General features: G+C 36.8%; 1 protein-coding gene across 2 annotated transcripts in view; it reads left to right on the forward strand.

The window, feature by feature from the left end:
- Positions 1 to 13619, forward strand: part of RANBP2 (RAN binding protein 2) — an 83312-nt gene that overhangs the window by 29025 nt on the left and 40668 nt on the right. For both annotated transcript variants that reach the window (XM_040623676.1, XM_040623675.1), the window contains exons 2-6: positions 4644 to 4711; positions 5924 to 6035; positions 6502 to 6654; positions 12280 to 12510; positions 12841 to 12986. In XM_040623676.1, coding sequence (XP_040479610.1) covers positions 4644 to 4711; positions 5924 to 6035; positions 6502 to 6654; positions 12280 to 12510; positions 12841 to 12986 — 710 coding nt within the window. The remainder of the gene's footprint in view (positions 1 to 4643; positions 4712 to 5923; positions 6036 to 6501; positions 6655 to 12279; positions 12511 to 12840; positions 12987 to 13619) is intronic.

Here is a 13619-nt window from a genome sequence, read left to right on the forward strand (position 1 = left end):
AGTCAGGCCTTGTGAAAATTATTTAGCAGTGTTGGTTCCTTAAGAGAGGAAATAGTGTGATATACAAACAGAAGATTTATGTGTGTGTGTGTAGTGTGTGTGTGTCTTGTCAATTTTATGCTTTTCTATAATTCTAATTTAAATTTTTAGTCTTCATATATACTTTTATGACTTAAAACATATCTGCTTATTTAACACCTTTTTTGGTGAGGGGTAAGAAGTGTAGTAAGAGAAAGGGGTTTCAAGTTAAGATGCCATAACATAGATTCATGTGGCATTGCAAAATGACATTCCAAAGCAGTGGAGAAAATATGGACTATTCAGTAGATGTTGCTTGAACGATCGACATTTGTTTAATGATTTTTTTTGGTTTAATGATTTATTTTTAAAAATAGGGCTCTCGCCTATATTATTTACCAAGGTAAGTTTCAGACTTAAAAGTAATTTTAGAGAAACCAAAATATAGATGAGTATTCATCTCAAATGAGAAAGACCTTTTTTTTTACCATATAATCTGAAAAAAAAAAAAAAAGAACAGTAAAGATAGTTTTTACTGCATAAAAATTGAAGATTTATTTCACAAACACATCAAACACAGATAAATGACAATTTGGGAAAACTGTAGAAAGCCCTCGGGGGCGCCTGGGTGGTGCCGTTGGTTGGGCGTCTGACTCTTGGTTTCACCTCAGGTTACAATCTCATGGATCATGGGATCCATGGAATCGAGCCCTGCATCGGGCTCTGTGCTGAGAGGGGAGTCTGCTTTAGATTCTCTCCCTGTGCTCCTCCTCCGTGCGTGCTCCTGCTCTCCCCTCTCCCACCCCCATAAATGGATAAACTCTTAAAAAAAAAAAAAACCCTCAAATGTCAGTATGGTTAAGAACCTTTAAAAATTAGCAAGAGAATCTTTTCTCTGCCGTTTCAAAATTGGGAATGGCTATAGTATATTAGTAGAGAATTTATACTATAAATATTTCATTGTGAATATTAAAAACTGGTCTTATCAATCAGAGAAATGCCAGGTTGACTTAGTGGTACCTCTTCTGCTTATTAAATCAGCAATGATTGAAGAAATGGGAAAAATTAATTTTGAAGAATATATACCTGACTTAGGCATTCAAATACTGAGTGGGGAAGTAAATTGCTATAAACTTTATGGAGAATTGGCAATGTAGCAAACGGTTTAGATATTTATATTCTTTGAACTAGTTATTTAGTTTCTAGCAATTTATTAGGAAATAATGGTACACAAGTTTATGTATATTTCAAATAATAGTGAAATATAACATCTACCAGTTAGTGTTCCTGGTTGCATGGTGGTGGACAAGTCCCAGGGGCCTTACCCTAGTGAAACCTTACAGTTTTGAGGGATAGACACCTATACAAACAAAAATACTTATGACCTGTATAAATTCCGTGAAGGAAATAAACAGGATTTTGTGAGAAATAATGAAGAAGGCATATTTCACTCAAGGAAGATAGTGGGAGAATGCTATTCAGAACTATCTGAACACCACTGTGCTGCTGCATTGTCCTGCCTAGATGGGATTCTGTAAGTGTTTAGTCAGAACATCGGTGATGTTAGCTTTGACTTAATCGCTCATTAGGCAAACTCATGTAGGCTATTGATGTTGAACTGTGGTTTCTCTTGTACTGAGCAGGATTATTATGGAGACAACTCATTATCAGAGTAAAACCAGCTTGTTTCATGAAGGTCTAAACCCAGCTCATGGGGGGTGAAGATCTAAGTAAACCTAGCTCTATTAGTGAGTGAACAAATCCAGTGATAGGTGAATTCTGCTTCAAAAAGATCAGAAGGATTGGGAGACCCCACTTTTCTGGATCTGTATTCCTACTGAAAATGCAGATTTTTTCCCCCTTTTGTTTCGTTGGAGTTTTTTCTCTTTACTCACTTGACTTAGAATACCTGTGTTTTGTTTTTAACAGATATACTGGACCCAACCCTGCCTCCCCAAGGTGTAGAGGGGAGGTGAGGGGCATGGGAAGCCTTCCACTTATTCTACTTAACTGTTCACTGTTCCAGACTAGAGTCTTGCTCAGTAGGGGTTGTTTTGTTTTGGTCAGGTGATTCTCTCAAACTCATTGCCCCTTAGTTGTGGTTTCACTAGGATAGTGAGAATCTTGGTCGTTCATTCATGTGTGCCTCTAGATGATGAGGCTTTTGTTTAAGGGAACCATAGTTTCTCTTTCATTTACATAAATTCATTGAGTTTCTAACTCTGACATTGAAAGCGCTGGATAGAAATCATATTGTATCAATACCAGCTGTTGGCCTTTGTTTAAAACAGATTACTCAGGGCTGCCCAGTTGGAGAGATGCATTCTGGTTTTAGTCACTGGCTAAACTATAGTATGCAAGAACCAGATGAAGTAAAGTTGGAGAGCTAAGTAGGTGCCATGTCATGCTAGTCTTTGGTGAGAAATTTGGGTATTTTCAAAGCATAATGGAATCCATGGAAGGATTTTAAATTTTAAGCAAAGGTATAACATGGTTTGTCTTACTTTTGAAATGATACCCCTTTGGTGAATGAATTAGATGGGAGGAAAAATATATAGAGGGAAACAGGAAGGAATCAGCCTTTTCAGAAGTCCTAGAGGGAGATCATAGCAGGCTTGGACTTTGGTAGTAGCAACAGAGATGTAGAAAAATGGGTGGATTGAGGTAGTGTGGAAGGTAGAACTGACAGATTTTGGTGATGATATTTTGCATATAAGTTTAGAGCTTAGGAAAAATGAGAGCCAAAGATACATATTTGAGAGTCAATATACTATCAGTAGTCATAGGTGAGGTTCAGTATTTGTCACAGAGGAGATCTCCTGAAAGAGATTCCTGGGGAAGTCAGTGTGAGGAAGAGCCTGAGAAGGAGTGGCCACTAAGGTGGAAGTTAAACTAGAGAGCATGGTATCTTTGAAGTCATGAGAAGAGTATTTTAAGAAGATGAGTGTGATTAAGAGTATTGCCTGTAGGTTTGGTTAAAAAGAAAAAATTGAAACTTAGTAAACAATGGGGATTAAATTATTGTAGTCCATCTGCTGTCTATTCTACACCAGATAATAATTTCTTCACTTTATTAGATATCTGATCAAATACTTAGTAAGACCTTTCCTGATAACTCTCTTATTTTATAGAACATATGATGCCATTGTTTGTGCCCCACCAACATTACCAGCTAAGAAAGAAGAAACACTGCCAACTAAACAGGCAACAGTGTTAGGATTCCTGTGATTTGTGTGATGTATACTGACTTTAGTTTTGTTAAAATGTGCTGTACTGTAAATAATTGATGAAATGCTATAAAATAGCACTCTTTTCTGCTCCTATATAGGTAACAGTTTGCTTGTCACCTCTCAAAATGCAGGCTTCTTGAAGACACATTTTTTTTGTGTACTACTGGTTTCCCAGTGCCTGGAACAGTGCCTGATGAAAAATAGTAGGCACAATGAACAAAACCTAAATCTGCATTTTTAAAATTTATTTATTTTTTAAATTTTTAAAAAGTTTTTTTTATTTATTTGACAGAGAGAGACAGCCAGCGAGAGAGGAAACACAAGCAGGGGGAGTGGGAGAGGAAGAAGCAGGCTCCTCTGTGGGGCTTGATCCCAGAACACCGGGATCATGCCCTGAGCCGAAGGCAGATGCTTAATGCCTGTGCCACCCAGGCACCCCTGCATTTTTTTTAGAAAGAAAATAAATGAAAACACACTGCTTTGTAGACTTCTTTTTCACTTAATGTACTGGTTTTCTTCTGTGTCCTTGTATAGTTTTCAAAAATTATATGTTTGATGGCTGTGTACTCTTACCGTGTGTGTATAACATTGTCTGGTATGTCCCAGGATCTTAAACTTTGGAACTTAGGGCAGTAAAAGAGCCAGGGTGTGGACTTGGTTTATTACTGGAAGAATTCAACTTTTATTTCTGGCTTTTTAATTCCTTAAGTGTAAAATACTGATCTGTAGAGAGAACAACAGCACCTGGACCGGGGAGTCCCCTGTGCCTTCATGGGTTGGAAGTACTTGCTTATTTTTCCCCAGAAAGATTTGAATATGGCAAGAGAAGAGAAGTTTTTTTTTAGCATACCTCACCTCCCCTAAGAAAGCAGGTTTCTGTCTCTTTAGTTATCTGCAGAGTGAGATAGTGGCACCACGTGTTCTTTCAGCTTTCTTGCTGATATAAATTCTTAATTTCTGACGTCTTGTCTTGCTGTTCTTAAATTTATTTTTAGTTGTTTTTTTTTTAAGATTTTATTTATTCGACAGAGATAGAGACAGCCAGCGAAAGAGGGAACACAAGCAGGGGGAGTGGGAGAGGAAGAAGCAGGCTCATAGCGGAGGAGCCTGATGTGGGGCTCGATCCCACAACGCCGGGATCACACCCTGAGCCAAAGGCAGAGGCTTAACCGCTGTGCCACCCAGGTGCCCCTATTTTTAGTTTTATGATGAGAAATATAAAACATGGAATCATGACTTTTACAACATACATGTATTTCTGCAGGCAGTTTTTTTCCCTACCTTGTAGGTGAACAAAATCAAGTATGTTAATACTAAAGGGCAGATTTTTAGTTCTGTGAAAACTTAACAGAATTGAAAATATGAAAATTTAAAAGAACTCTTAATTTTTTTTAGAAGTCAATGAAAGGATTCTATTTTGCAAAGCTGTACTATGAAGTTAAAGAATATGATCTTGCTAAAAAGTAAGTACCAAACTGTAAACATGCTTTAGTTTTCTAAAGCCGTTTTTCCCCCCTCATATTCTTACTTGAAATGGATGAAAATATGTTTTTTTTAGCAGTTCTTCCTAAGTATGTCCTGGAAATAAGGTATTCTATCACTTCAGACTTTTATAAAGGACTAGCCTCAATTCCATGGAGACTGAGCCTAGAATGAGTATTTTCTACATGCCTGCTGCTTGTTTATACCTAGGGCAAGAAATCATTTGGTTTAAAACGCTTCTAAGGAATAAAAGAGAACCATGCTTATTTTTAATTTCTTCCTGGTTAGATATCTGGTACTTTAATCAGTTGGAAAAATACCAGTGGATACAAAATTAAACTTTGATTTCTGGGTAGGAGAATAGCTTGTGTAAAAGATCTTTAATTGACTCAGTAGGTAACACTCTGAGGCTTTGTTTCACCTCTAAGGCCAAGAAGGTTGGAGATCGGATTTCCTCATTTAGAGTGGCTTAAAGCAGAAAATTAGGAGGGAGACAGGCAGTCAGGCAGGTTAAAGGCATTTATGGGAAGATGGAAATGCTAACAAGTAAGGAAAATGGTAACACCTTTATTTAACTGGCAGCAATGGTGCTGTCAACTGTATTCCTTTTTAATATGACCCTTTTTCCTCCAGTTTTGGTCTTTGATATAAATATATAAATAATATTTATTGAGCCTAGAAGATGCTTATTTTTTAGCTGTTAACTTGATTTAAGAAATGGAAATTACCTGCATTTGTTAGTTTTTTAGTAATTTTTCCTCTGCTGTGTTTTAGCTGGGAACAGTACTATTATTAGATACTATTTTTTTGTTTAAAATGTGAATAATACAATAAAAAAAAGCAAATATTTACTATAATCTTTTTCTAATTTCTATGTAAAACTCTTTAGTGCTTTATCAAAATATAATCATGAGGAAAAAGCAGTTGTGTGTTCATTTCTTACGAATGGGTAGCATTAGAAGAAACATTTGGTGAATGTAGTATTTAATGGTAAAATAAGTATATTGTTAGTTTTGTATGTATGTGTTAAAGTATTCTTTTTATGGATGCTTTCTAGTTTTCCGCATATTCTAGTATAACAATGTGGATTAGTTTGGTGGTTGCTTTGGTTTAAGATGTACTCTTCAGGTTGGAATTAAATGCAGTTCTGAATGTGATAATTTAAAGATTTTTGTATTATTATTTTTAAACAGATACATATCTGCATATATTAATGTGCAAGAAAGAGACCCCAAAGCTCACAGATTTCTTGGTCTTCTTCATGAAGTGGAGGAAAATATAGACAAAGCTGTTGAAAGTTACAAGGTAAACTGTTAAGATTAAAACGTAGCCTTTGAACAGCCACACACATCATGCCCAGAGTAATTTATATAATAAATAATTCAAATATATTTTATGGATGTCATGAAAATAAGTATTGGTATCATAGTACTATTAAGCAACACAGATTAGAATAGATCTCAAATCATTTGGCCCAAAGTACACTGTAATTAATCATTAAGTTAGCACTTGTAAAAGAAGATTAACACCTATAAATTCTAACATGTTTTGAAATGCTGTTCTTATAAGTGTGGTTTTCTTTCTTTTTGGGGGGCACTTACCTAATAAAAACGTAATTTTTATTTAATTCATTTGCAAAAAAATTCTAAGACACTTTAAGTTTGATTTAAACAACTTTGAAATACCATGTTGTCATTTAGATGGTAAATTTTTAACTTTTATATGTGAGAGCTTTAGGAATCCTAATTTATTTTTTCTTTTCTGGCATCAGCGTTCAGTGGAATTAAACCCAACACAAAAAGATCTTGTGTTGAAGATTGCAGAATTGCTTTGTAAAAATGATGTTACTGATGGAAGAGCAAAATATTGGGTTGAAAGAGCAGCTAAACTTTTCCCAGGAAGTCCTGCAATTTATAAACTAAAGGTAAAAACAGAACAAAACATAGTAAAGAAAGACAGTTGGGGAAAATTTAAGACAAAACCGTTTCTAATTGGAATTTAAATGACTTTTCAGTAGCAAACCTTAAACCAGTATGTGTGGCGGTTGGTGGGAAATGGTGAAGGTGGTACAAACTTCTGTGTATAAAATAAATTCTAGGGACATGATGTATAGTATAGTGACTGTCGTTAACCATACTGTACTGTATATTTGAAAGTTGTGAAGAGAGCAGGTCTCATCACAAAACAAATTTGTTAAAAGATTTTGTTTGAGACAGAGACGGTGTGCACTTGGGTGCATGTGCTTATGAATTGGGGAGAGGGGTAGAGGCAGACTACCTGGTGAGCAGGGAGCCTGACTTGGGGCTTGATCCCAGGACCCTAGGATCACGACCTGAGCCGAAGGCAGACACTTAACCGATTGAGTCACCCAGGCACCCCAAGAAAAGAATAATTTATAACCGTGTGAAGTGATGGATATTAAACTTATTACAGAAATCATGTCATTAGATACATGTCTTAAATCTTTATGTTGTACACCTTAAATAATGTTAATATGTCAATTATATCTATAAAAAATGGCAGAACAAATTTTTTTTCCAAAACGTTTCTGAGCGTATGCTGTTTCATTAGACACTATTATGTTTTACAAATGGTATCTTATTTACCCTAATGAAATGATTAATAGAAGGATTTTACAGTTTTGTAGCTCAATGGTAGAGTTAGGATTTAAATCGAGCTCTGATAGAAAATTTTTGCTTCATTGGGTGAAAAGGATGACAGTTTAGGGTTATTATACAGGTTTTTAAGAACTGTTATCTAAAAATGGAAAGCGTTGAGGTGCCTTGCTGGCTCAGTCAGTAGAGCATGTGACTCTTGATCTCAAGGTTGTGAGTTTGAGTCCCATGTTGGGTGTAGAGATTACTTAAAATCTTTAAGGGAAAAAAATGGAAAGGACTGTGTTAGTGGACAATGAAATTTTCAAGCGAAAGATAACAGTTTCTCCAGTATCTTATAGATAATTACTAAAAATAACAGGAGGTTTTTACTGATAACATATTGACCAATGACCAATTCTAATGGTTATTTTTTACTGAGTAAAATATAGTTTACTTGAGTAACTCTTTTGGAGAAAGTCTGTCCATATTTTCTAGGCAAACAGAATTTTAAGTGTGTAGTTGACCCTTGAACGATAGGGGGTGGGGCCATTATCCCGTGTGCAGTTGAAAATATGCATATAATTTTTTTTCAAGATTTCATTTTTTTAAGTAATCTCTACACTCAATGTGGGGCTCAAACTCAAAATCCTAAGATCAAGAGTCACATGTTCTATGGACTGAGTGCCAGGAGCCCCTGCATAGAAGTTTTGACTCCCCAAAAACTTTGTTAATAGTCTACTGTTGACTGGAAGCTTTACTGATAACAGTAAACAGTCAATTAACTATACTGTATTCCTACACTTAAAATAAGTTAGAGAAAAGAACATTTTTTTTTTTTTTTTTTTAAGATTTTATTTATTTATGTGACAGAGAGACAGCCAGCGAGAGAGGGAACACAGCAGGGGGAGTGGGAGAGGAAGAAGCAGGCTCATAGCGGAAGAGCCTGATGTGGGACTCGATCCCGGATCGCCAGGATCACGCCCTGAGCTGAAGGCAGACGCTTTAACGACTGCGCTACCCAGGCGCCCCTGAGAAAAGAACATTTTAAAATTATGAGGAGAAAATATATTTACAGTACTGTACTGTACTTGTTGAAAAAAATTCACATATAAGTAGAACTGTGCATTTCAAACCTAGATTGTTCAAGGGTCAACTGTATATTGTTTTTAATGGCTCCCTCACCTCCATTATACATATTTTGTATATGTATATGTACACAAACATATACATAAGAATTTATTTTATTTTAGATTTTATTTATTTGAGATTGAGTGAGCACAAATGGGGGGAGGGGCAGAGGGAGAGGGAAGAGGGACAAGCAGACTCCCTGCTAAGTGTGGAGCCTGACTTAGGGTTCTATCCCAGGACCCTGAGATCATGACCTGAGCTGAAGTCAGACGTTTAACCAACTGAGCCACCCAGCCACCCCAGTAGAATTTATTTTGAAATAATCATATTTTTCACAAGAAGTTACAAAGATTGTACAGAGAGGTTCTGTGTATATGTCACCCAGCTTTCCCCAGTGGCTACATGTTATGAAACTGTAGTACAATATCAAAATCAGGAATTCGACATTGGTATAATGTGTGTGTATAATTTTTCATTTTATCACATGTATAGATTGGTGTAACCACCACTGCAATTAAAGTACAAAACTGTTCCATCATCACAAACATCTCCCTCATGCTACCTCTTTTATAGTCCTACCCACCCCCTTCTTCCTGTCATTCTTAACCTCTGGCAACTACTAATTTGTTCTCCATATTTATAATTTTGTAATTTCAGAATGTTATATAAATGGAATCATGCAGTATGTGGCCTTTTGAGGATGGCTTTTTTTTTTTCATTCAGCATAATGCCTTTGAGTTCAATCCAAGTTGGGTGTATCAGTAATTTGTTCCTTTTAATGCTGAGTAATATTTTGTGTATGGATATATTCCACAGTTTAACCATTTACTTTTGATAGGCATTTTGGTTGTTTCCAGTTTTTGGCTATTATGAATCTCATATGAGCAAGTGTGCACAGATTTTTAAATATGAAATATTTTTAAAAACCCTAGAGATAAATACCAGTAACAACAAGTTTTCTTCTATAATAAGCAGCTTGGTTTTAAATATTAATCTAAAATGGCAGGTCTAATGTGTAGATTTCTTTACCTTTGTGTTAGCCTCAAACATAATTTCCTTATTGGCCTTGACAATCCAATTTATTTGATGACAGTGACATTAAGGAACACATATATTGATAGGAGTTTATTTTTCTTGTATTGTAAAATAGCTGCTTCTGAAGGATGTTGATTTTCTTTAGTAATTTTATTTTTAATTTATTTTTAAAGATTTTATTTATTTATCTGAGAAAGAGTGTATGTGCCCGAGCATGAGCAGAGGGAGTGGTAGAGGGAGAAGACTCCCTGCTGAGCAGGAAGCTGGATGTGGGGCTGGGAGGCTGGGATGCAGGGCTGGGATGCAGGGCTGGGATGCGGAGCTCGATCCTGGGACTTCAGGATCATGACCTGAACTGAAGGCTGACACTTAACCGACTGAGCCACCCAGGTGCCTCTCCTTAGTAACTTTAAAGACACTGGTGTCTAGGGGTGCCTGGCTGGCCCATTTTCAGGAGCCTGCAACTCTTGATCTTGGGGTTGTGAGTTTGAGCCCCATGTTGTATGTAGAGATTACTTAAATAAATAAAAACTTAAAAAAAATACACTGTTGTCTGAAGCTAAACCTTCCTTAGATTTTTCCCCCCATTTTTTGAAATTGAAATGCATGAGACTCATAACTGTTTAGTAGAGTAATTCTATTTCTCCTAAAATTTAAGGAAAATAGTTTTTTTGGTATTTGTTTTAATGAATGAAAATATTGGTAAGAGGGCTTTTTCTCTTAAATATGAGAGTAGAGTTTTTGAAAAGGACCCATGAAGGTGTTAAATCTTTTACTTATAAATTTTTTTTTGAAGATTTACTTATTTTAGGGAAACTGTGAGTGCGTGAGTGGTGGTAGGGGCAGAGGGAGGAGAAGAGAAGAGAAAGAGAGAGAGAGATAGAGAGAGAGAGAGAGAGAGAGAGAGAGACTCTCCAGCAGACACCCTGCTGAGCACAGAGCCTGTCACGGGCCTGGATCTCAGGACTCTTGAGATCTTGACCTGATCTGAAACCAGGAGTCAGATGCTCAACCAACTGAGCCACCCAGGTGCCCCACAAATTTTTAAACTTTTATCTAAAGTGAAGTCTAGGGTTTTTTTTTTGAAGATCTAGAAAGGTGAAGTGTAAGTTTATGGAAATGATATAAAAGAGATTGGTGAAGGAGAGGGCAATGAAACAGCATTAATGGAGAGATTGGTCTTTGCTATGTGGAGGGAGCAGTGAAAAGGTGAGTACGAGTTGCTAAGGTAAAGTGGAATGATGGCTTCAGTTTTCTCAGTGAAGGGTAAATTGTGATCATAAGTTGAAAGTGCTGGTTGAAGGAGAGTGTGGGAAATGTGAGGAAAGATGAGAAGTATGAAGTAACCTTTTCAGGGAATGGAGAATTTGAATCCGAGGTCACGTATAATTTTGTTCTAGGCATTACGAGTTTGGAGACTTGAGATTATGGAAGGTAGTCAGTTAGCCTGGTTGTGATCTCCCCAGATTCCTGAATGCCCTACCCCCTGTTGCCCAACTGTTAGTGTATAGATAGGCACAGAGAAAGCAGTTGGTAGGGTTTTTCTAAGGAAAGGTAGAGGGAATTAATTGAGGGGATCTGTAAGGAAGCAGTAATTATGGATATTAGGAATTAGGACATTTTAGCTTGACAGCAAAGGAAAATACATGTTTTATGGAAAATTAAAACCTGGTGATACCAGTGTATTGACAGAAGCTTTCTTTCCATGTGGTAGAGACAAATATATGTGTCAGTAAGGTCATGTGTGCCCACAGTGAGGTGAAAAAATAAGAGAGGTATAGTGATCTAAGTGATATGACCAAAATACGGGTTTTGAAGACCTAAGTCAATCCTAAATGGATGGCTGAGACTGGTGTATAGAGCAGATCCATGGAGATGAGGTAATTAATGAACCGAGTAGCCAGGCTATTGTATATCTTTGTATATCTTTCAATTGCTAATACTAGCGAGGGCTGTTAGGAATGAAGGGAGTGTTTTATTCCAGTTGCTCATGAGGAGGAATGAATGGAAGAGCTGGATAGCATGTCTTTTGGAAAACAGGATTGTAAACAGGTGTGTGTGTGGAGATAGGATTTGGAGGTGAACAGTTTACTAACCCCACTTCCTTTACTTGTATATAGGCTAACAGAGAAAAGGTCACCATGGCAGAGAAGTAATGGGGGTTATCTTAAGGTAATACTCCATTTAGTTAAGGCTAGATGGTGAAGACTGAGAAGATAGCAAAACAGTAGAAGCTTTAAAGTGGGAGCAGGGGGGGTTAGGAGATTGAGTCAGATTTAGGGAGGTGCAGAACAGTTTGGGGATAAGGACCCTTGTATGAGGATTGACTGGGGAGGCCTAAGCTTGTGGTGGTGACTGGGGTGTACAGGGATGTGGGGCAATAGTCCTTGCAGTCTGTCAGGTGTATATGGGCAACTGTTGGTACTATATAATCTCAGATGTTTCTCTCCACATAAATTTCTTGAGGTTTAGTTTCTGGGCTGGGAGCTGCTCTCTTCCATGAGAGTTGGGGTATATAGGATGGTACTTCTTTTTTTTTTTAAGATTTTTATTTATTTGAGAGAGAGCATGAGCAGGGGGGAGGGGCAGAGGGGGAGGGAGAAGCAGACTCCCTGGTGAGCAGGGAGCCCGATGCAGGACTCGATCCCAGGACTCTGGGGTCGTGACTGAGCCAAAGGCAGACGCTTAACCAACTGAGCCATCCAGGTGCCCCTAGGATGCTCATAGGGACCATGATGTATTTAAACTTGCCCTGGTATTTCTCTAAATTAATGATGCTTTTTTAATAGGAACAGCTTTTAGATTGCAAAGGTGAAGATGGATGGAATAAACTTTTTGACTTGATTCAGTCAGAACTTTATGCAAGACCTGATGATGTCTATGTGAACATCCGTCTAGTAGAACTATATCGCTCAAATAAAAGATTGAAAGATGCTGTGGGCCACTGCCATGAGGCAGAGAAAAACATAGCTTTGCGTTCAAGTTTAGAATGGAATTCATGTGTTGTACAGACTCTTAAGGTAGGTAAAAACTCTTTTGAGTCTCTACACGTCTGTGTAGACATTTAATATACATCCCTTTGTGTTTAAGCAGTGCTAAGACTTAAATTTCTTTCATTTATGTGTAGCAACTATGAAGTGAACTTTTTACTAGGATGTTTTCAATTTTATGATGGGTAGATTAGAGAGATAAATACAACTAATATATATATATATTTTTGGTGTTTTCATAGGCTGATGTAAAAATTAATATGGTTTTACAAGTATAGGGATGGGCAGAGGAGTTTATAGGCATAAAACTAATTTGGTAATGCTTGATAAAGTTTTATAATTGTTTTTTCTACAAAATAGGAATATCTGGAGTCTTTACAGTGTTTGGAATCTGATAAAAGTAACTGGCAAACTACCAATAAAGACTTACTTCTGGCCTATGCTAACCTTATGCTTCTTACGCTCTCCACTAGAGATGTGCAGGAAAGTAGAGAATTATTGGAAAGGTATGTTGACTTAAGGAGAGTACCACAGTGTCAATTGTAGATTTTCTTTTTGTAGTGATTTAGTTCATTGGTGTAAACATCTTTACCGCATCGCTATTTCTGTAATGTACCCAGGGGTTAATACGATAAACCACTTGGAATCTTATTTCTTTTGTGGGGATATTATAATTGGTTCTGATTTTTAGAAAACTGTGTTATTGTTCAGACTTGATTAAATTATTATAGTTATGTATCCAATTTTGGCACGCTTAATAGTCAATCCTGAAAATGAATGTTCTAACTGCTATTTCATATTTTATTTCAAAAATGATATAATCTTGAGTGAAAATCAAAATAGACTTCCATCTGTCAGATGTTGTAGTAGAAGCAGTTAGTGTCACCAGTATTTCAGAAAACTCTTGATGTTTTAGCTTAGAAACAGCTAAAATATAATACACGATTTTCTCTCTTCCTAAATTTTGATTTCGAGGGCCATATCTCCACTTTATTAAAGTAAATTTCATTGAACAAAAATATCACTTGGATTTGTATAAGAATGTTAGTTTAGAGCAGGGGTTGACTACAGCTTGTAGACCAGATATGGCTTACTGCCTGATTTTGTAAATACACTTTCGTTGGAACACAGCTGTGCCT

The sequence above is a fragment of the Ursus maritimus genome, unplaced genomic scaffold (assembly GCF_017311325.1).
Source record: "Ursus maritimus isolate PB19 unplaced genomic scaffold, ASM1731132v1 scaffold_6, whole genome shotgun sequence".
Lineage (NCBI taxonomy): Eukaryota > Metazoa > Chordata > Mammalia > Carnivora > Ursidae > Ursus > Ursus maritimus.